The following is a 25,068-nucleotide window of genomic DNA, read 5'->3' as shown; positions in this document are numbered from 1 at the left end:
GCATTAATCCAAGGCATCTGAAGGCAGCCTAAGTAGTATTTTGGAAATAGCATCTTGTGTTTGATGTTGTTTTTGGAATTGTGGGAATACTTTGAAAAGGTTAAGTCCTCTGTTGCATTAGCAGCATAAAAAGACCCTGCCCTGCCCCTTTCTTGTCCTTTGTAAAAAGGAAGATGCAACCAATGGTTAAGAAGAAATGGGAGACAAAGTACCACTAGAGTGGCAGTCAAATGGCTACAGGTATATGACTAGGATGCTCTTAATATGCTTGGTACATGAAACATATGGATGATGATTATGGTCACAGCATTATTCAACAGCTCTGATTTCTGCCCTGCTCCAGAAAGACTGCAGTAATAATGCTGGATCTCCAGATTGCTACTCTAAGCACGTGTCTCATCTATAAGCCACACAGCTGTGGAGAACAGCTTTAAAAATGCACATGGTGTGCAGCACTGGCACCAGTGGAAGCCTGAGCTTTGCTTCCAATGGTGAGCAGGTTGGTCATGTGCTCCTGGTAACCACTTCAGCTGCTGCCATGACCAAGTTCTCCATAGACCACTCTCCCATATAGTCCCTACTATTCCTCTCCTAAAGTTCTACAAATTGTGATAATCTAGATGAGCTAAACAAACTTGGGGTGGGTGAATCTGTCAGTGAGCACAACTGGCAGCAGTGGGACATTGACTTCTTCCTTCTTTCCTTCCTTCCTTCCTTTTCCTGCTGCTCCTCGTAATAGTAACAACAGAGACCCTGTGGCAAGAGCCCAGCTGCCATTTTGCTTTGGCCACAGTGTCCCAGATCAGGAGCAGACCTTGGTAATATGCAAGGCCAAGATTTGACACCCACCCCAGCCCTCGTGGTGCCGTCCCAAAGCTGGATAAGGGAGGTGCTGGGCTTTGGGATGGAGGGGTGAGGCTCTTGCAGGGGCCTGGAGACCTCCCTCCTCCTTCCCAATGTTTGGCAAGCACTAGCTAGGCTTTGGGAAGGAGGACTCTAGGATCCTGACAGAGCCCTCAGATGTTGCATCATCTGAGGACATTGTGTGTTAATGTGGGAAATGATGGCTACCATACAAAAAAGTGATTTCCTGCAGCTATCAGGAAACGCCCCCTAAAGTTCAGAAAGAATGAGTTACTCTGTTGCTATTAACGAGGCCACCCACAAACTCCACCCCAGTCCCACCCTCCAATAAACAAAACAGGGTAGATACTTAGTTTTGTCTTCCCCCAAGTTAAGCCAAAAGTTCTCTCATCTCTAGAGTGGGACAGGAATCTCTAAGAGAATCCTTACCCAACTATAATTCTCAGCCCCTCACCCAACTATAATTCTCAGGCTTCTTAGGGCAAGGCCATGACAGTTGCAAGTGGTAAACGGCTAACTAATTTTGCAATGCAGATAGGTCAACTCACTGGGTAGCTTGGTTGGTTACAGCATAGTGCTGATTATGCCAAGGTTGCAGGTTCGATCCAGCTGCACATTCCTGCATTGCAGGGGGTTGGACTAGATGATAATCAGGCTCCCTTCCAACTCTAAAAGTGCCAAAATGAGAGGTGTAAGCTAAGGAAGATAAGCCTCACCCAGAAATGGGAAGTGAGCAGTATGTGAACTTTGTTATTCCTTGGGCCGAAGAGCTGCCTGGTTCCATTACTAGGCAGTACTGGAATGTCAACAGTATATGAGCTTCATAATGGGAAAGGATCTATGTTAAGACTCAGGATATTATATCTGAATTTGAGGCTTCATGCTGAGGATCTATCATTAAGTGGACATTTCTTCCAGTTTGCTCAATTAAGGACAGTTTCGGTCGATCACACTTGCATTAAACGTAGTGCTTCTGTAAGCTGACTCAAGTGTGACTCAGTACTTCTAATATATTTATATTATGTGCCGGGGTGTTTGAAGTAGAAAGATTTGTGCAGGCTACGTATTTATTTCTAGACAATGCCTGAACAGATTGGTTCAGGTTTCACACATAAATAGCTGCTTTCCAGCACCTACTTCTCACCCACATTCTAAAGACAAAGAAAGAGCATGGGGAAAATCATATTTATGATTTTTCAAAACAACAACACGCCCCCTGCAATCCCAAGGCATGCTTGTAACAATCCTTCAACAAAGAGCTACGTATTGACCAGACTGCAGATCATGAGCTAAATGATGAAGCAATAAGCAATAATAATGACTATGCAATGACTCAGTGAAGTGGTGACTCAGCCTCCAGCATTTGCATCACTGGATGTGAACCTGAGGTTCTCCACTTGTCTTTGGACTACAGGTCCCTTTGGACTACAGGTCCCTGACCACTGGAATTGCTGGTTGGTACTGGTGTGGCACTGTGGGTTAAACCACAGAGCCTAGGACTTGCCAATCAGAAGGTCGGCGGTTCGAATCCCCGCGACAGGGTGAGCTCCTGTTGCTCGGTCCCTGCTCCTGCCAACCCAGCAGTTCGAAAGCATGTCAAAGTGCAAGTAGATAAATAGGTACTGCTCCAGCGGGAAGGTAAACGGCGTTTCCGTGAGCTGCTCTGGTTTGCCAGATGTACTGATGGGAACTGGAGTGCAACAGCATACAGAGGACCACGTGAAGAGTTCTGCATCTCTGATCTAGAGTGCAAAAGACTGAAGCTGGAAAAGGTCTCTGCCTGAGACCTCAGAGAGCTGCTGCCTGTTGGGCTGGATGGAAAAGTAATCTGACTTAGTAGAAGACAACTTGTAAGTCCATGTAGTCAAACCAGATTGTAAAAGATCACTAAATTATAAATATAATATAATTATAATAGAGTTTATTTTCAAGTGGAATTGTTCCTTACTTTTCTATCAGGCTAGGCTAGGACAAATAGGGATTTCATTTCGTGGTATTAGGATCCACTATGGTATTTTGAGGGACGCAGATGGCGCTGTGGGTTAAACCACAGAGCCTAGGACTTGCCGATCAGAAGGCTGGCGGTTCGAATCCCTGTGACGGGGTGAACTCCCATTGCTCGGTCCCTGCTCCTGCCAACCTAGCAGTTTGAAAGTACATCAAAGTGCAAGTAGATAAATAGGCAGGAAGGTAAATGGCGTTTCCGTGTGCTTCTCTGGTTCGCCAGAAGCGGCTTAGTCATGCTGGCCACATGACCCGAAAGCTGTACGCCGGCTCCCTTGGCCAATAAAGCGAGATGAGCGCCGCAACCCCAGAGTCGGTCACGACTGGACCTAATGGTCAGGGGTCCCTTTACCTTTACCTTGATGGTATTTTGAACACAGTATTTGTTATGCTATTTTGTGTATGTTGATTTGCATATTTTTGTACTGTGTCCTTGTAAACCACTTAGAGGCAATCATAGTTCAGCAGTATATAAATTGTGGACATAACTAACAAACTGTATACAATGCTAAACTGTAAATGTTAAACTGTAAATGTTTAACTGTTAGTTAAAAATGAAGCTTCCAATTTCCTCCTCACACCTGCAGTGGACAAACTGTAACTTAATTGTTCAAGAATAACCTATCAAATATATATTTTATATTACTCCCTCAGAACTGTTTCACCAGTAGTATGTCATCTATCAGGGGAAGGGAATTCTTCTATGTTAGGGCATAAGCAATGGAGCAAAAGAGAGGGCTATGTCACAAATGTAATAACTACATTTCAAGAAGCGACAGAAAAGGACCAAAGTGGAGTGTGGACTCCTAAAATTAGATGGTTTTTCTATTCAGTGTCTATTTTCTAATCAATAAGTTGGTTTGCCTGTTCAACACCTTGAACTGGAAGACTTTTCTAAGACTCTCCAAGGAACAAAACACAGCTCACCTCTCATTTTCCAGAGCCAACATAAACATGTGTGTGCTTGCACACAAATATGCAGAAATTGCTGGCTCTAAGCATTTGCTACAGTTCCTGAGCAGGGCCTGTTGGAAGGACTGTAGATTCTGCTCAGCTGAGTTTTAGAATGTACACATTGACCTTGGCCAAGGTGGTCTGGAACATGGAATCCTAAACTGGAGAAAGTGAAGTGGTTCATAAAACTTTCAGCTAAACTGCAGACAGCAAATAAGGAATAAAAAGTATCTATCAGAATAATCTATCACATGTATTAAAATGGATATGGGCAGAAAAAGAAGATGTGATAGGTGTAAAAATGGGTTTGGTGAAAGTTGGGTAAAAACAACAACATCCCTCTCTAAAAGAAGCAGCTCATGAAAATCAAGGATATTGGATCCTTTTTCTGACCACATGGTGTCCTCCTTGTTCCATGTATTGGAAGAAGGTAAAGGGTGGGGGGAATCTTCATTAAGAGAAGCCATGTAAATAGAGCAGAGGTCTGAAGACCACAAAACCCAAATTGTTCATATTTATTGCTATACAATCATACACACTGAAGTCACTCCCCCCACCTCCAAAGTTCAGTGTAGTAATTATTCTGCTTTGACAAGATCTTATCTTTCAATCACTTATCTAACCTGCTTGGATCACAGCTCCATTTTCAAGGTACAGTGCTGGGTTAACAGTATGTCAGGGAGATAACAACTTCAATAACATTTTTCACATCCCCTCTTGTTAAAGACATCCTAGAAGAAAAGATATCAGAGATGGGAGAGACCTGTGGGGCACTCGGTCCATTTCCATGCCATTTCAGGATGTGATTGTACATTTAGTATAGCTTTTGAGCATTTTTATGTTTAAAAGTGCCTCATAGCAGAGACTGTCACAATCTCCCTTTGGAGTATATTATCTAGATTCAAAATTTTGAACACAATTTCATGTTTTGTAATATTTAAGTTTCACTATTTCTACTATCACGAACTTCTTCTGTGTGATGGAGCATTGAGTATTCTATAATATTCCTGTTTCCTGGTGGCTGCAGGATGGGTGGGACACAAGGTAATTTAATTATGCTTTATGGAAATTTATCAACTGATTTTATTATATTTTGTATGCTGCAAGCCACTTCTACATATTTTATGAAAGTGTCCATTATGAATCAATCAATCAATCAATCAATCAATCAATCCTCAGCAGCACAGATTGCCTTCCATCAGCTTTGGCTGGTGGCCCCGCTGCACCCCTATCTGGACAGGGATAGACTAACCTATGTTGTCTATGCTCGGGTAACCTCTAGGTTCGATGACTGCAATGTGTTACACATAGGGATGCCTCTGAAGGTTAAGAAACTTTAGCTAGTATAGAATTTGGTGAGCAGATTGCTTAAGACAGTTTGAGCATATTACACTGATCCTGGTCTGACTGCACTGGCTGCCAATTAGTTTCCAGGTCTAATTCTAAATGCTGTTTTTGACCTATAAAGCCTTAAACAGCTCAGGACCGCAATACCTCAAGGACCACCTCTCTCCATATGAACCTTCTTTGTGTGCCTCTTCCACAAGATGTTTGGAGAGTCAGGGATGGAGGTAGGAGGGACGGTCCACCCCTGGTGTCATCACTGGGGGGGGGGGTGACATTCGGCGGCACACTGCCTGCCCGCGACTCCCAAGCCTACCCTGAGCCGTCGGATGAAGGGGCGGAGCTGCGCCACCTTGCCAGCGACCTTCCCCCCTTCCCCCTTCATTTCCACAGCTCGGGGGAGGCTTGGGAGTTGCGGGCGGGCGACATGCCATTGCCCCCCCACTCCCAGGCTGCTTAGGGGGGGAGCCTCCCCTGAGCTGTCAAAAGGAAGAAGGAAGGGAGGAAGGCTGCTGGCAAAGTGGCTCGACTCCTTCTCCCCCCTCGCCCAGGAAGCAGCCCACCATGCGTGGCTCCCTCCACCCCCCATGGGCAGCTCGCTCCGCACCCCATAGGTGTCTCACTCCCAGAGATGCTCACCCTGCCCCCATGGCCCCACAGCATGTGTGCCGCTCTGGGTGCCGGAGCAACTAGCTCTGCCTCTGTGGAAAGTATTGACATGAGAATGGACCTTTACTGCAGTAGCTCCCCATTTGTGGAATGCTCTCCTCAGGGAGGTTCAGCTGGCACCTTCATTATACATCTTTAATCACCAGACAAAGATGTTCCTCTTTAACTACGCCTACATTGGCTCCCAGTACGTTTCTGAGCACAATTCAAAGTGTTGGTGCTGACCTTTAAAGCCCTAAACGGCCTCGGTCCAGTATACCTGAAGGAGTGTCTCCACCCCCATCATTCTGCCCGGACGCTGAGGTCCAGCGCTGAGGGCCTTCTGGCGGTTCCCTCATGGCGAGAAGCAAAGCTACAGGGAACCAGGCAGAGGGCCTTCTCGGTAGTGGCGCCCGCCCTGTGGAACGCCCTTCCAGCAGATGTCAAAGCGATAAACAACTACCTGACATTCAGAAGACATCTTAAGGCAGCCCTGTTCAGGGAAGTTTTTAACGTGTGATATTTTATTGTATTTTTGGTTTGTATGGAAGCCGCCCAGAGTGGCTGGGGAGGCCCAGCCAGATGGGCAGGGTATAAATAATAAATTATTATTATTATTATTATTATTATTATTATTAAGCTGATTGTGTTGCGGAAGGGGGAGATTATTGGTTTGGGTTGTTTTTTTCTTATTTTTCTTATGTATTTTGTGTGTTTTTAATGTTGTAATTTTATGTTGTGAACTGTCCTGAAATCTACATGTGAAGAGCAGCAGATTTAATAAAAATAAGTAATAAATGAAATTATATGTAGGGCGGAGAGAGACTCGCTGTCTGAAAGCCTGGAGAGTCACTGTAGAAAATACTGAGTTAGATGGACCAATGGCTTGACTCTTGTGACCCTGTCAGAACAATTCATGTGCTTACCTGAGGTACTCGTAGAGTCCATACATAGGCAAGAAGTCAATGTCTGACAGGAACATGTATGGCGTGCTGATATGTTTCATTGCCACATTCCGTAAGAGGTTCACCGGATAAAATTGGCCCTCCTTGTACACTATGTGGTATCCAATGTTGTGACGGCTCATGAGGACCTCAGAGCCTTGAGCGTAGCGCAGAAACTGCTGTGCCTCTGCATCAGAAAGGTAGAGTGCCAAGCTGATTGGTCCTTCCCAGTGTTTGCAGATAGCTTCAAGCATCTGGAGTCTAAGAGAAGAAAGGAAGGGTTAGAACAGAGAATTTTTTACCACAGGATGTCCCCCTTTTCTGTTTAAACTCTTGTACTGGGTAACCTCCATGCAAATATTTCCACATATGTTGATACTTTGAAGTCAAAAGATCACTTGGAGATCCATCTCCGAAATGGGAGCTTCAAAGACCAACTAAAAACTGGTACATTTTACATCTTCTCTAGAATGAAAGAAACATTAATTTTAAAGATTTTGTCCCATCACAGAGAACAAGGAAGGGGGAGATGCAGCAGATGAGGGCCTCTGGAATCATTGGAGAGGCAAAAATCACCTTCAATATTTTGAAAGAATGAAACCATTTAAGTAATAAAATAGGTAATGGTTTGTTACGTCTTTCCCAACCTGGTACTATGCTGAGTAGCTGACAGAAGTTGTAATCCTCAACAATCCAGGTTGGGGAAGGCAATGGTATACTCAAGAGTCAGTGCCTACCAATACACTGTATTGCTTCATTTATTGCTGTTGTATTTTCTGCTAAGGAAAGAAATGTTTAGCTATGCTGCTTATTTATATATATAAGTTTTCCTCAGCTGTGGGAAGCTGCAGTACTTCAGGGAGCCCTAGTTAGGTTACTAATATTTACTTAGGACATTTATTGGTTGTTATTAAGTGGTAAATTCACAAGGAGTTGAATTTATATTGAATTTCTGTTTCAACATTCATTCTGGCATTTTATCACTTATTTAGCTCCGTGAACTACAGTTGGATGTGTCCATAGTGTTGCTGAGTTTTTTTATTTGGCTAGCCATACTTTCCTGTTGAACGCAGATGGCTTGGTTGCTCTTTAATGCTTTGAAAATGCTTTGGGATTGTGGTAGAGTGTAACAACTTCTGCCCTCTTTGATAAAAAGTGGTAGAGTGCTCTTTCCAAATAACACCCCTTGATGCTCTTGCTTCTCTGTGGCGTTTGCAAAGTAGTTGCAGTAATAATAATAATGATATTATAGAATTGTGAACTACCTTTCCAACTGTAGACAACATACAATAAAAACAAAATTTTAAAAATCCCAGATAACCTTAAAACAACTGTGTTTTTTTAACCCAGCATTGTTCAATAGCAACTAGAACCATACTGATGTGCCTGCATAGAATTGAAGTGCCGGTACTTAAATGCTGATGTTAATGCAGATTAAGCCTTTCTGTTTTTTGAAATCATGTGCATGTGCTGGGGTAGAGATGTAGGAAGAATCTTTTGAAATCAAGACTAGACTTTCAAGTGGATTTCTTTCCACCTGCCCATTTGACCCCCATCATGGCACAGATTCTTGCTATGAATGATGCTTGCCTCGGTTCTTTTTAACATATTCCCATTATACCTAAATAGATGCATAAATTGCTTTGCAATATACACTATTTACATATTCATTGATGTATAATTGCTGCTGTCCTGACAGGTGCCTCAGCAATTTTCTTTTTTCTTAGAAGTGTTGTTTTTGACTGCATATAAGTTGTTTGTTGCTAGAGACAGTCAACATGGACAAAAATCCGCTTCTTACTGTGAATTTTTTAAAAATTGAATGCATTATGGCTCTTTTAATATGGGAAGACGTGATCTCTTTTGCTTTCTGTACACTTCATCTGTGTTCCTTAATTAAAGTCTCTTTGTCAAAGTAGGGGGGAACCAACTGGATTTTACTGCTCATTTTCACCCTCCATCTGTCCCCTAAATCTTTGTTTTAAAATATTAAGTGCCCTTGCTCCAACCCCAGACAAATTTCATCCCCCCACTGAAGTTGTTGACTTATAACTTCTAGTTATTTGCTAGTGGCAGCCTATACAGACCTATTCAATCCTCTTTGTACTGTGAATTTAAAAACCAAAGGAACACATCATCATTATTGTTCTTTTCTACATGGCACAAAAACAGATTTCAAGCTGTCAAACACAAAATCATGTTTAGTATAAACATTTAAAACATAAATTAACTTGAGTTTTATGTTTTAGCAGACAAATGCATGCAACCATTTTCTGTATAAAATATGTATTTATGAAATAAAATGTTGCAATTAAATGATCTATGTGTAATTAAGTGGCATTGCACCGAGTGAAGATGAGTGCCTGTAAAACGTTTAATACGTCAAAAGGAATCCATACAATCTAGAACAGAAAGAGCAAAATATCAACAGGGTGCTAAATTGTCTCTCCCGGATGTCCGAGTGAGGAAAACAGTGCAGGGTGACAAGTTTATATTGAACTATGGAATCAAGATAGGGAGACAGGCTGCAATGCTACTCCATTTGCCTTGGAGTAAGCCTCATTGAATTCATTAGGGATTGCTTTTGAGTAGACATGGTTAGGATTGCATGGTTAGGATTGCAGTCGTAGACCCACTTTGTTTTTAAGGTGCCACAAGACCAGTTTGAAATGGAAGACACATAAGATAACTGATCTGTAGATATGTGTGTCTATCATACTGTACTGTATGACATATGTATAATAAAAGGATATTTATGCATCAGCTGATGACAAAACAGAAGAACCACTTGTGCAAAATTAAAACTATTGCAGCAGAATGGAAAATACCAGACAAAAGTGCAAGTGAACATTGGAATGGATTGAGGCAAATTAATTATTCTTTACCCAGGGGTCAGTAAGTGGCCACCAGTGAACCTAATCTCAGCTCTGGAAATCCCTGTGGTCTTCCAGTTGCCAAGCTGAAGGTGAAAAGTTTTTGGGGGGAGGTGATGGCATTTGTGGCAACTGAACTTGCTGGCAGGCTGCTCTCAAGGGTGACTTGACGCTCCGCTATTTTCCCCCTCTTTGGTAAATGTTCAGGAAAGCTAGCCACTGATTACATGTGTGAATCCTCAGTAAACACACTCCAAGGGGCAGAGTGTGGTGGGATGCAGAAGTCTTCTATCACATAAGGAAGTTCTTCTGTATGTGTAGCTGAATGGTGTTTTAGATTAAAATGAAAAACAAATGTAAAGCCAATAGCTGTGACAGAAGTTGGGTGCCACCCTTACTTCTGTAGCAAGATACCAGAGGGTTCTAGGCATTCACCCAGGGTCTGTGATCCTTTGGAGAATTGGGACACGGTAGAGACTGCTATAGCTTTAAAAAATATGATTTATTCACCTATTTACACCTTCAATCTGCATGGAGAGATTCCAGATCTTTTAGCATGGTCATTTCAAGAGGGACTTGCAGCAGTGCAGTCCTGGAGTCAAAGACATCTCTCCTAGCCAGCCTTCAATCAGCCTGTCCAAGATGGATCCCAGTCTTTTCTCTCCCTCCTTCCCAGCACACCTTGCTCTAAAGACTCTCTTTTCCTGACACCTCAAACACACACCCCATCACCATGGCAACCCCTGTCCAGGTCCAATAATTCCCTTTGATGGGCCATCAACACCTTTTGTCATGTTAATGCCTCTATCCCAAGTAAGGCCCTGGCTTGGATAGGAAGTTTAGCTTGCAATATTCCCTTCAAATAATCAAAACTTCAGGGTTTTTTTTTTGGGGGGTGTCCCCCCTAAATCTACAACATAACATTTTCCATGTATATCGCTGAATTAAATCTTGCCTAGTCACAGTCCCCATCCTCTGTAGCAAGAATAACTATAGCAGCCATAAGGATGTGAACAAGTGTTTGCTAAACCAAACCTCTTATTTCATTAATCTAAAGAGAAAGCAGAAAAACCAGCAAAAAATTAACCCCAATCCCCCTAAAATATCAAGACATGGCAGTTAGATTTTCTTCTGCATCTCCCAAATCCCTACTACCATAACCTCCCTATTAATGTTTATATGAGGCACAAGAATCTTTTTTTCTTCATCACAGTAATCAAAAATAATAATAATTGTTTCCTTCTCCCACCATCTTTCCTAAGCTGTGCAGCAGAAAGAAACAACATGTTCAAACCGGCAAATATAAATTCTGATTTCAACATTAATAGCTTTTCCCTGCAGTTCTGAATGATCCTGATGACATCCAAGAAGCTTTGCTTCCCTAGATACCAGAGATTACGTTTGCTAGTCTATACCTGAATCATTATTTTGTCCTTTTTTAATCTATTATTGAAATGATGGTTATTATTGGGTGTGACACACACTTAAATTAGAAATAGGGATCGATACAAACAAAAACACCCCCAAAGGTATGTGCAAAGCTTTAGCTAGCCCGTGTTAGGAATCATAAATAAAACATATGATGCTGTTAAAAAATATACAGTAAAAAGCACAGTGGATTTCTCTTCCCTATTATGCAACAAAAAGCAGACAATCAGCATAGATGGATCAAACTGATTTCAGATAAAGCTCCCAACTGCTTCAGTGTGGTCATGGAAAAGTCTAGCAGGGTCCCTGGGCCCTTTCAGGGTGTCTGACATACTGCAAAAGTTTACCTGTGGGAGTGGAAGGATATAGGATTACTACCTGGCTAGTATTTTATTGGCCTGCTTGGCGATTCAATGCCTAGGCAGATTGTTGGTCCTCCAAATGCTATTATTCAGCAACCACCATCTCTGGGCTTGTGGAGAGGGCCATAGAGTTGGTGTGATTTGTTGCAGACTGCAAGAATTCAAATTGACACTCTGTCTCCTCCACAACAGCTGATCAGCGGTACAGTACTGCTGCTTCTAGGGATGGTATTTTGCAGCAATGGTGTCTCGCGGGAATGGGTAGGTTAAACATGCCTTTATAGGTGAATCTACCAAATCTGCATTTTTGGAAACCACCTGGGAACCACAGCACAGTCCACCCTTCAAAACTCACACCTTCCCAAATGTTTCAATGCAGTCCTCCAGTCAAGCAATGTGTACAGAAGTGCATATACTAGAGTAAAATGTGCATGAAAATGTATACATAGCTGAAAATAAGATACAAAAATCCATTATATTAAGAAGCATTACTTCGTAAAACTGCATACAGGCATGTATTTTAAGAAAAAAATCACACTAAAATCCTGATGAATTTACATGAGGTTGTTTTTTTTTAAATCACAAATTGTTGCAGAAGTGTGGAAAACTGAATTTAGGATTAGAAAAATGAGAAAGTCTTCTCTCAGGTCTGCACCCCAAAGCATTGCCCCCCATAGGCCGAGCATGTTGCTGATTTGCCCTCTAGATGAGGCCAGCACAGTGACATCAACTGACCAGGGAGCAGCAACACTCCCAGCGATTGTGCTGCACGAGCACTGCAAAATAGCTCTGCTACGGATGGTGGTGAGGAGAGACATTTCAAAGCATCCAGCCCACTCTCTTCACAGCATTCACTGAAAGAACAAATGCTCTAGCCTCATCTATTACTGGTATTTGCACCTCTCCTTGCCAATGACAATAACACACAATACAAGTGTTGTGGGAGGAATGTAATAAAGAAAAACAGTTTTAAAAAGATAGTGAAAAACAACTGAAAGGTGCAAGAGGAAATAAAATGGCTAAAAGCTTCTTTGGTAGGGATATTATTTATTGATTTTAGCTGAAAGAGAGAATCTCCAACCCGAATCAATGAATAACAACAACTTACTAACCAACTTGCGTGGAAAGATTATTTTTCCTCCTGTCAGGCCAATTGCTTTCTCCTTTCTGAATAAAGATGGGCATCCATGTCTATCAATACAGCATGTTCCCTGAATGGATCCAAAAAAGCGAAACAGATGCTCAACTGCTGCATTGTTGCCAGCAAAACAGTGCTGAGCTGCAGTTCGCTCCTTTGAATTAAAATCCTGGAGGGAAAACATACACAGCCTCATTTCCTTCTCTAATTCATTGTGGCATTCACACAGGATTTGTGTGAGATTCTTCTCTTCGTCTTTGTTTAACTCAAAAGGCATGCACGAAAGCCCCAAACCCCACCACCCCAAGAAATGTTTTCCAAATTAAAAATCAATAGAACAGGCGCTGGTGAACGTGGCGAATGATGACTGAATGTGCCAGATGCATAAGCTAGCAGCCAAACAGTGCAGTGGTTTTTGTGGGCTTATGCTCATTTCTACAGCAAAATCAGCATGCATTTAGTCAGCCTAAGTTCCTAGGGTCTCCCTATGGAGGAACTGACCTTTCTGTGTAGTCAACTAGAGGGACAGAGGTGTTGCACATGCCTCATGTTCTGCTAGGTATGTGCTCTGCCTAATGCAATGCTGACTGCTTGCTTCTTTTGAAGATGGGCCTCTTCCTTCCTAGAACTAACTCTACCAACCGCCGGGAGGAAGGAGGGCTTCAGGTATTGGGATGGGGGGATTCTGCTGCTGCATTTCAGATGAGATGCTCTTGGTTTCGGAACAAAAGTGATGCACATTTTACAGGCTGCTCAAAATCTCTGTGAATGCACATCCCGGGTTTATCCAGGCTCTCGGGATGCAGCCGCTTAAAAACCAAATTTGACAGGATAAAAATTGCCAGCTCAATACAGCTTCTGCTCAAAGAAAATTACAAGTGTGCCCAAAGCAAAAGCAAGACAGAAAAAGCATGGGCTATCAAGGACAGAGCTAGCTCTAGGACAGGAGCATGGAAGAGGATCTAGCTAGTGGGCCAGAACTTGATTTCCACCTCCACCCCTGCAGTACAAGTGTGCATCTTTCCTTGAGAAGCACTACTCCCCTGAGAAGCATGACTCAAGGGGCTTTGCAAGCATCAAAACCTCTTTAATCCAAGACTCACCTTTGACTATCCCACTCCTAACATCATATATGGCACCAGGGTGGGCATGGCTTGCCCACCCTTATGGACCAAATGGAGAGGTCCACATATGCTGTAGAACAAAGAACCTATTTTGTAAAATCCCCAGCAAAGCAAGTGGTACAGAAGGTAAGGGAGAACTAACAAAAACCCTCTGCTTGAGTCACCAATCAATGTTATCTAGGTTCTTTCCTTTCCTGACTCACCACATGTTTTTTTACACTCATTTACACTTTTGATGTATTTTAAATGAACTCAAATGACTGGATTGACATTGTTATACAGCATTGTCATGTACCATAAGTATGAATTGCTGTGCTTATGTTGCCTATCCTGCATAACACTTTGAATATGGTTCCAGTTACAGATAGGTAGCCGTGTTGGTCTGCCATAGTCAAAATAAAAAAATTCCTTCCAGTAGCACCTTAAAGACCAACTAAGTTAGTTCTTGGTATGAGCTTTCGTGTGCATGCACACTTCTTCAGATACACTGAAACAGAAGATCAGCTATCTGCCAATCTCCCATTCCCACCACCCTTCTGAGTAATACCCCTCCCCACCTTCTCTCTATATAGAAGGATCTGGCAACTTCTGTTTCAGTGTATCTGAAGAAGTGTGCATGCACACGAAAGCTCATACCAAGAACTAACTTAGTTGGTCTTTAAGGTGCTACTGGAAGGAATTTTTTTATTTTGACTTTGAACATGGTGTATTTTGGGGAACTGATGCTAACTACCAGCTAGGGTGGATCAGGCCATTTCCGGGGTCGTAACTTCCTACCCTGCACCTGAGCACTGAAGTCTCTGACTCATCATGTCCCTGTTTCTGTACAAAACAACTGTTGGTGCTTTCCACAAGAAGGAAAGAAAATGGCACTCATTTACTGTCAGTGAATCCCAAATGTTCTTTTCCCCACCGACATAAGACCTTGTGAAATTTTCTTGAACTCATTAGCTGGTGCTAATTGCATTTTCCAGAGTTCTTGGTGGGATAATAAAATGGCATTTCTTACCTGTCCATTGAGAGTTGAGCCACCAGCGTTACATCAGTGTTGTCTGGAGCAGACTCATACTCGTAGTGTAAAAAATACAAGTGAGTGCGATGGACAGTGAAACGCTCCCGTCTAAACTCATAACACAGGTCATCTTCATCCAACTCAGACAGCTGTTTCTGGAGCTGTAGTGGGGGTAGGGTAGTGGAGGGGAAACCACAAGTATATATATTACTAAATCTCTTTTAGTGAAGGGTAGTCGTTTGTTAAGATTAGGTGCCTCACTAGCATCTTGTCACTTTCATTCATTGCATGTATGAACTTTCTCGCAGACCCCAAAGTCATCTCACTTACAGATCCTAAAAGAAACAGAAGGCCTACTTTGCACAATGCATAATTAACTTACAGAACTCATTAACCAAGCATATTTTTATAGTGGCCATCAGAACAAATAAACTTTTTAAAAGGAACACGGGAAGTTGCCTTATACTGAATCAGATCATTGGTCCAGCTAATTCAGTAGTTCACATGGGTAGTGACTCTCCACATTTTCAAAAAGGAAACATTCCCAGCCCTACCTGGAGATGCCAGGGATTGAACCTGGAACCATCTGCGTGCGAAGTAAAGCCCTTCCAGCAGCACTGGGTATGCCAGTGGAAACTAGCCAGGATAGCAAAAAAACAACAACTCATCTAAGGTTTTTGAGAGAAGCTAAAGATTAACCACTGGGAGGGGAATACATGTATATCATCACCATCATATCCTCCTATGAACTTTCTGAAGACATATGGGCTGGCAAAATTCTGCCTCTGTATATGCCGTTCTGGATCCAGCCTTGTTGCAGCAGTGATATAGCAAGACTTACTTTTAGGCAGTGCACCAAATACTCTAGTTTCTGGCAGGGATACTTGAAAGCTATGCCATTGGCATTCTGGAAAAAACACATCAATGGTTCCTACGGCTGCAGGTATGTTTTCTTTCAAAGAACCATCCTCAAAATTCGTGCATGACTAAATGGCTCACCAAACAAAACAGCAGAAGAATTGATTATAGTTTGGGGGTTGCATTTGCTCTTGGCCAACCTTCCAAGGGCCCCATGCCAGTGGTGGGTGTGGTCACCTCACACCTTCTCATGCACGAACAGAGGACATACCCACCAGCAGACACATTCAGCACAGACCCGCTCTTCCCATTCTCAGCCTTGGATCAGCCGAGCAGGGGGATTATTGTCCTCTCTCCAGTCATCAAATGATCAACTGATGGCCAGAGATGTATCCTCATCTTCCTTTAAAAAAAGTCTTTGAGTTGCACACACATCCCTGCCCACTACACCATTGGCCATGCCCAGATATTATGAAAGCTGTAGTCTATAAAGTGATGGCTGATTTTCTCCAATCCTTGTCTCCATGTGTTTCTTCCTCTCTTTCTCTGTCCTACTCTAGTCACCACTGTGGGCACAAATTCTCCATCATCTTACATTTCATTCACCACTGAAAACCTCAGTTCATCACACCCTCGTTCATTTCATTCCCCTAAGCACAAATAACATTTTAAATAAAGCCAGAAATGACTAGATGAAACATCTTAATTTCCTTCCATGGAAAGACATTAGCATTCTCCCCTTATCAGTTCTATTCATCAGCCTAAGTAGAAATGGTTAGAAGAGCTGTACCATACCACTCCTTCGAGATATCATAGTATCTTCTTCTTTTTTTAATTTCACAAATAGCCAAGCTATAAGTTGGTAATTGCAAAGTAGCCATTATCTAGGTAGTCACTGAGTGATTATCAGATTACTTCAGGCTTCTAAGATAAAAGGATATAACAACTTAATTATGAGCTATGGAATAGCACTATGGACTAAATTATGTCTCTGACTACTGCAGAGGAATGGAATAAAGAAGGATCACATTTCATGCCCTAGTATTTTAATCGGGGGTGGGATGGAGCCAGAAGGGAACCAAATGCAAGTTTAATATTTATGTAACATCTTTCCACAGTGGAAATGTTACGTTATATTAATTAATTAATTAAATTTTTATCCTGCCCTTCCTCTTGAAGGAGCTCAGGATGCAAAAAAAAGAGGGGGGGAATTGTCTCTTAGGGACAATTCCAATACAGAGCTAGCCAGATTCTGTATATATGCCCCCCCTTTGATCTGCAGATGGTGGCCCAGAAATGTATTTTTGTCCAACAGAAACCCTTCATTGGTGTTCAAGCTTGACCATAAAGTTTGTGCTGTCTTTCAATGAGAACTTCTATGCTCAATATGCTCAAATATTATCAGGGCATCACATATGAAATCCAGGAGAATGTAATGAACAACATGTAGTGAAAGCGTGTGTGTCGCCGCCGCATTTGCTGGCCCGGCATTGTCTCTCTTGCCAGCCAGCCCCATACTACCCAAGTCTGCAAAAGTTTTAATTGGCATGCTTCACATTTAAGTTTCCTGAACACAATATGTGACAAGCCAATACATTTTGACCAGAGTGTTACGCTACTCAGTTTCTCGATGATCTAGAGATAAGCAAGAAATCAAAGTTTGATAAAAGTTGTGTGCCTCCTTGGTATCTTAGGCTTCAGCGCATTTCACTTCCAAATACCTCAGCAACTTTTTCGACTCAAGACCTAAGGCCTCAGATGCTGCTTCTGCTCACTCTGCTGAAGATGATCCTTGTATTCTCTTTAAATTATGCCAAAGAGCAAGTAATAATGCAACTCATATTTTGAATAATTATAGCCTAATCTATGTGAAAGATGCATGCAATTAGTCTGTATCCTCAATGTGTCTACAGTGTTATTAAATTACAATGCATGACCAGAAAACTGGCAGGACACGAACAAATTTGCTGAATTATACACATATTAGTTATATACCCAAATTTATAATGAAATGCAGGTTCCAACCTATGCATTTGACTTGCCCTTTAAATGCTGTGTTTAGGCAGACATCTTCGTAACTTCTGTTCATGATATAAAGAAGTGTAAGAAGATTTCCATTTACAGTGGTACCTTGGGTTGAGTACTTAATTAGTTCCGGAGGTCCGCTCTTAATCTGAAACTGTTCTTAACCTGAAGCACCACTTTAGCTAATGGGGCCTCCTGCTGCTGCTGCACCGCCAGAGCACAATTTCTGTTCTGATCCTGAAGCAAAGTTCTTAACCTGAGATACTATTTCTAGGTTAGCTGAGTCTGTAACCTGAAGCGTATGTAACCCGAGGTACCACTGTATAAGAACAAGCTTTAGATAAAGGGGACCGTGCAGCTGTCCAAGTGGGCAGTTTCTTACTGATTGTATGTATTAAGCTGGAATAATTTTTAAAGCCCTTGCAATCCTCCTTCAATAATCCCCCCCCCAGAGAATGGTTCCACAGATACAGGTGGCAACTACTTTCATTAGATTTTGAATAAAATAATGTAGAATGTGTAAGAAATACAAAACAAAAAACTACCAAAGAGATAACAGATTTCTACCAGCTCAAAAAGAAAATAAGAGGAGATAAAGGATATTTTCTAACTTAGTTATTTGGACAGTGAACTGGGGCATGCGTCTCAACTTCAGATCAGAGGAAACTGCTTTTGAGGTGGACCTAGACTAGGGATGGGGAATTTGTGGACTTCCAGGTGTTGTTGGACTCCACTCTCGTGAATCCCAGCCAGCTTGGTCAATGAACAGAGACATTAGAAATTGTAACCTAACTCATCAGTGGTGGAGGGTGACTCCCTATCCTTAGCTTAGACAGACATACTGTAATCCATCTACCTAGACAGTTGATTAGCTGCTCCTTGCTGTCTATCACAAAAAACCTTAAACAAGAAAACACGATAGTCCGTGAAACAAATTCTACTACATGAGGGCTGGTTTGCTGTACATGCAATCAACTGAAAGTTGATGTGACAAATTGCATATGTTCACCTTTTGACTGGTAGTCGCCTGCTACATTTGGTCTTCTATAGCAGCTTCATGATATATTAATATTCACACAAGCCATATGGGAAAATGAGCCAAAGGATTGCACAGCTAATTCTGCATATTCAAGGGGACTTTGGGTCTTCTACCTCCAGACAGCAGGTCCTTGTGCACCATGCCACAAACTGAGGTGGTCTTTCAAATGCAGATTATAACACAACGCAGCTTTCTCCTATTCAAAGAAGGAGAAGAAGATATTTGCACTAAACATGCCCAAGTCAAAGGACAAGCTAAGCCTACCATGGCCAACCTTCTGTTTTAGAATTCTCGGTACGTTAATTAACTACTAAAGCTGAAAACAACAACCCCTCAAAGAAGTATTTATAGCCTGGGGGTCTTGTACAGAGTGGGCCCTACCATTAGGCTGAAGGAGGCAGCTGCCTTAGGCAGCTAGTTTTAGGTGACATGAAAGGGCAGCAAACTGATGGTTATTTAACTTATTACTTTTCTGCATTTGTACTGCTGGGAAGGGAGAAAGGTGCTTGTGGGATTTTGTGCCTCAGGTGCCAAAATAACTTGACCAGCCTTGGGAACCGTGCACCCTGACACGGGAGGAAAGAGCTATCTGCTGCTCTGCCTCAGGCAGCAAAATGTCTTGAGCTGGCCTGCTTGTCCGCATGGACCTAATTGTGAGATTAAAGGCTGTCCTTGATGGATACAGTTATCTTTCAGTGCACAGTAACTTCCAACTTCTTTTGCAAATGGATTTTTTTAATTAGGGGAAGAAAAGCTTAAAACTCTCCCCCAACATCTCATAACAGCAACGAGCACAAATCTCCTTCTAAACCAGTTTAAGGTCTTGCACTTGCAGAGCTGCTCTTACTGCTCTAATTAACATGGCTCCCTCTTTTGAAAGGAGGATTATTATTAATGCCAGTAGGCGGTCATAGTTTTACAGCTTGTGGTGAAATACCAGAGAGGACGAGGTTTCTGAACCTTTCTGAATCTTCAGTAACTGCACAGAAGAGGGGCTGTTGACAGGTCTAGTATTTCTCTCCCCCAAAACACTGAAGCAGGACAAGTGCATCATCCAAAATTATCTCTTCCCAACAATTTACAAGCACAGGGACCCTGCTCTCTAGTCAACACTTTTGTCTCCTTCCCAACTTCCAGTACAGTTCAAACTAGTGCATCTACAGCCCTGCTAGGAAGGCTGAAGAACACGGGGAAGCTGCCCAATACTGTGTCAGACCACTGGTCCATCTAGGTCAGTATTGTCAACACGGATTGGCAGTGGCTCTCCAGGGTTTCAAACAAGAGTCTCTCCTACCCTAAACGGAGAAGCTGATGATTGAACTCAGGACATTCTGCGTGCAAGGCAGGTACTCTACCACTACAGCTGTTGGGGTAGAAAACGGGTGGCATAAAGATGGCTGCACCAGCCTAGAAGTGGTGCAGTGATTGGGCTCATATCAGGCCTGGTGGCATCTTGTCACATCAGTGAAACTGGTTTGGGATCCAGGCCGTTTTTGTCCCTCCCACTCAACATCCCCCTAATGGCCTGTTCCAAGCTCATAATGGCCTGTTCCAAGCTCTTCCACTTCCAGTGAAGATCTGGCTGGTGGCATTTTTTACCCACTGGAAAGGGAAGTGCTGTGCTGATGGCGTGTCCCTTGGGCCACTCTGTTGGCAGTGACTGGAGCGAGGCAGGATTAGCTAGCACAGCTGTGTAGGGGAACACCTCTGCCCAATCCAACCCCCCACCTCAAACAACAGGGCTTGGATTGCTCTGATAGTCACAGAACTCTGTGTTCCATGTTCTGCATGGTTATAAACTTTCTCTCACACACAGCAAGCATGCTGTGCCTTGCCTTTACAGCTTTCACTGGTTGTTTTTTTCTATGGCTAGCCAAAACACATACCTGCTGTGGCTCTTCTGTGGCTCTCCATTTAGGGGAAAGGGGACTTTTTTGTATGTGTGCCTATATACAAATAGTTGTGTCGGTTGTCTGCTTATATCAGTTTAATTTAACTTATGTGGTTCTATGGTGTGTTGTTTTTTTAAAAAAAACTTCAGCTTGCTGAAAGCAAACAAACCTTTGAATCAAGCCGAGCAATTTAGAAGTGCATATACAACCTTAGCTTTAAAAGCAAGTCTCCATTTGGGCTGCATTATTCCGAAGGAATTGTCCAGGAACTTCTATGAAGGAGCTGTTAAAATGTTCTGCATTCCAAAACAGGCTCTAGATAGGCAATGCTATTCCACTGGTGTGCAGAGACTAATTGCAACAGTATTTTTCGTCTTGTTGATCATGCGCTCCCAGGCACAGCAGTTAGCTGGTCTGAATTTATAATCGGAGTGGTTTCAGCAGCTTTTAATTTTCCTGCTGTTTCCTGCCCTCAGCTGCTGTGCTTTCAGTTCAGTCTCTGCTCTGAGTATCCCTACAGTACATTCTAAAGTTAAAGGATGTACCTTGCCTCCTCCACATTTTCCAGGCTGCTCTTTGGAGACACGGAAAAGGAACCGTGAGTGGACCCCCATTTTGTGTGCCATTTCCAGGCCTAACTTCATGTTGTGCTTTGGTGGTTCTGCCTCTGGAACATATCTTGAAGTATGTGTTATGAGAAGTGATGCTAATCAGGAAGGGTGGTTGCCATGGTGACTGCAACATGAATATATGTGGATCCTGTTTTTGACCCCTGCCCACTAGCTACTATTCTACCACACAAGACTTTGGGGACAGAAAAAGTGACGTGAACAGCGACTTCAACCAATTATTATATGTTTATATTACATCCTTATTTACAGGTTGTCTAGTAGGACACAGCCCTCACAAGAAGGCTTACATAATCAATCAGTATTTCCCCATAAGCTATTCCTTACTCAGGACAGGAAAGTTCCTCAAATGCCTACATTTTGGCAATTGTTTTCCCCCCCCCCAAAAGCTACCATCCAACATGTTTGCACTAGACTTCAACAGAACTGAATAAATCCTCAAAACTCCATGTATAAAAATTGGATCCCACAGTGGCTGGGCAATCAAGTGGCTGGGATTTCCCCCCCTGGCACAGCTCTTTCTGGAGGTAATTAAGCATTCTTTGTTACTGGCAGGGTAATTCCCTTAAAACTGGTAACATGCAAGTTCTTTCAGTCACAAAACTGCTCTACCCTGCACCACAGCTTTTATCACTGCCACTGCTCTCAGTAGTTTTGGTGCTTCATCATATGAATGCCCCTGACAGAAGTCGCTGCAAAAAGAAAAAAAAGAGAATACGGAATGAATATGAGGCCTTTATTAGAGAAATTATATCTTGCCTTACAGCTTTTGCTGTGAAGTCACAACTGGGTATACTAAACATACTACAGAACAACCCTGCGCTTTACAAGTAGGTCCTCTGGTAATGGAATGCTGGACATAAACATTAAAGGCCTATAGAAAGCTCATAAATAAGATATTATAGTGTGCATTGCTTTTATGACTTTCATTGGAAACTTACTTTCAGCATTAAAATAAGAAGAGGCGGGGAAGAGGAGGATGAGACAGGCAACAATGCTTGATCTAAAGGCCACTAATCCTGCTGAGGTCCTTTCCACTTACTTCAAGGGCTGTAAATTCCCCCTTCCACGTTTCATGCCATGCATGAGATATGGAGCAAATTAGTGCAGAACCCTTGTTAAATCTGGTGGCTCATTTAGCAACTGTGAAAGCAAAGTCACCAGATGACACGGGTGGTGCATCACATATATTAGGCAGCATAAAAAACCCTTCAATAGTTTCCATTTTACAGGCCCTGCACTTAGCACAAAACACTTCTTTTTCTTACCATAATTTCCCTTTTTGTACCAAATGTGCTCCCCTGTTGCATTTGAACTAATGGTATCAGATCTCTCCCCTTCCCTCCATCTGTCCAAACCCAAGCACGCAAGTTCAGTTGCCACAACAGAGATTAAAAATATATATTTAATGTCAGGATACTCATATCCCTCCTCTATAGAAAGCTAAGAAGCAGCAGAATAACCAAACCGTAAACATGAGGAAGGAAAGAAAAGTTTACGAAGCCCGATAACAGTCACATGCTACAATAAGCTACCATTGACAAACATTTCCAGCATCTCTGCTCTGAAGTCGAGTATGTCATGTTCTTGGGCTTCTTCCCTTGATAATCTCTGCTATCTGTGTGCTTGTTATAACTAAAATGAATTCTTCCAGTAAGCTTTTCAGGACATTCCATCACATTAACTCCCACGTCTCAATCTCTCCTTACGTGTTGCTATGATCAGGTACTGGCAACTTCACACAGGGGGATGCTGAATTGGGTTTTCCCAAAGAAAGCTTGGTTTTAAAAATGTTACACAGGGGGAAGAACTGTTTTGACATATAGGAAACTGTTGTTGTTGTTGACCAGCCCTTCACTATGAGGTCCCAGGGTGGGTTACCAACATTAAAACACAGTATCAAAAACAGTGTAAAACAACTTACAGTCACAAAAACAACATGGGTATTAAAAATTTCCACACCAAGTATCAAAAGCCAGGGTAAAGAGGCGTCTCTTCAGCATTTGCCAGAAGCTGTGCAATTAAATGCCTATTTCTTGTAAGGAATAATGTTTCAGAACAGGAAGGGGGAATTGGTGGCCCTCCAGATGTTGCTGGAAAACCACTCTCACCAGTTCTGACTACCTGTGATGCTGGCTGGGGCTGATGGAAGCTGCATCCCAACAGTACCTGGAGGGCCAGAGGGTCTCCATCCTATTTTAGATCTCAAATTTTACTGACAGGAAGAATGTACAAATTTAATACATAATAATAATGTTGAAGACAGCGTGAGACTTTGCTCTGCCCACCAAAACCAAGAAACATATTTCAATGGTAAGCAAAAGACTTGGTTTCAGAAATTAGGCCCCTGGTTTCCCCTGTTGTTGTTCTTGTTTAAATATTTACTTAAACTTCCAGCCTATCCTGTTTCAAATGCTTCTGATGTCAAACCATTACGTGAAAATGGTGTTCTATCCCTGGAGCAACTACAAAATCATTTTAGCATCTGTGAATGATCTCCTTCACCACAACCCACAGTACAAAAACTCAAACTAGGGAGGGAAATCACAAAAAGAAGAAACCACCAGCATGCAGCAGAATGCATAATATACAGGAGAAATGAGCTACTTTGCATACAGGCAAAAAACAAGGAGCATAAGGAAAAAAACTATAAATCTAATTTATGCTCTCTGTAATGCCTCTTCTTAACACTAGTGTGCTGTAATGAGGCCAAAGCATAACTGAGGGCAGTATAAAACCTATTGAACTCCATTAGGTATTTAACAGATATTTGCATTCCAAACAAGCTCTCTTAATTACAAATTAAATTCTAAATGCAATACCTCTAATAACATGAAGTAGCTAAGTTGTAATAGCTTACATATTGAAATGACCCCTTGAGGGTAAATTCTGACACAGCCAGATTGCAAGTGACAGGCATAAGCCATTGATCTTGTAAACAATGAAAGCTACCATTCAACCAACCCTCAAATTATCTGAGGCAGAGCTGTTTTAAATCCTGTACTAGTATTTTCTCTTGTGTGGGGCTAGCCTGCCCACTGGGCAAATGTAATTTCCACCCCTCCCAGCACCAGAACTACAAGGAATGCCAAGCAGAACATTTTGGCGAATTGGCACTAACATTCCCAGCGGGAACATAGGAAGCTGCCTTATTATCCTGGTTCCCACCCAGATCATGATGAGAGAGGCTCTTACTTGAGAGTAAGGAAGAGATCTTCATTGAGACAAATAAGATATACAAGCTCAGCAAAATTTAGTGATCACAATAGCAGCTACGCTCAGGTTAGCTTCCAGGAAATGAAAGGTTAGCCAGGCTAGAAGCAGCAGGTCAAGTCCAAGGAGTCAAAAATCAGGGAAAGGAGGCCAGAACTGCACAGGAAAAATGGAGTTGTCCCAATGGGGTGCAATGCCCACCTGCCAAGCTTTTAAAGGTGGGCCAAGGGCGCCCACTTGCAAATCTCTTGTACCCAGGTCTCAGCCCCCCCCATGTCATCCTTCTGTTTTTCCTCCTTGTCCATCTCAGTCTGCCATTCCCGAGCCTGGTGATGCCTCAAGACTCATGACAGGACATTGGTCTATCAAGCTCAGTATTGTCTACACTGACTGGCAGGAGCAAACCAGGGTGTTAAACAGGAGATATTCCTCACCCATCCCTGGAGATGCCAGGGACTTTTTGCAGGCAAAGCAAAACTGAATGACAGCCCTTCTCTTGTAAGGAGCAGCCTCCATATGTGCTGCTGCCATCTATCTCTGAGCGTATTCTTTATTGTCTTACCTCCCCCAACTCAACTTGATCATTTGCTTTTTGGAAAAGGGAAATATTACAATGAATGAATGAATGAATGAATGACATTTGTATTCCATTCCATTCCATTCCATAAAGTTACCTCTGTGCTAAGGTATGCTACATAAGAGTGCTGTTAGCCAGGC

The 25,068-nt window shown here is 42.4% G+C and overlaps 1 protein-coding gene across 1 annotated transcript in view; it reads right to left on the bottom strand.

The window, feature by feature from the left end:
• The window catches only part of LARGE1 (LARGE xylosyl- and glucuronyltransferase 1), a 320,062-nt gene that overhangs the window by 23,119 nt on the left and 271,875 nt on the right, over positions 1–25,068 (bottom strand). Inside the window, exons 11-12 of the mRNA XM_082241177.1 lie at positions 14,693–14,856; positions 6,741–7,019 (exon numbers count right to left, since the gene is read on the bottom strand). Of these exons, the coding sequence (XP_082097303.1) occupies positions 6,741–7,019; positions 14,693–14,856 (443 nt within the window). The remainder of the gene's footprint in view (positions 1–6,740; positions 7,020–14,692; positions 14,857–25,068) is intronic.

The sequence above is a fragment of the Podarcis vaucheri genome, assembly GCF_965113315.1.
Source record: "Podarcis vaucheri genome assembly, chromosome: 10".
NCBI classification, from domain to species: Eukaryota; Metazoa; Chordata; class Lepidosauria; order Squamata; family Lacertidae; genus Podarcis; species Podarcis vaucheri.
Note: the sequence above shows the minus strand (reverse complement) of the source record. Positions and strands in the feature narration are given on the sequence as shown.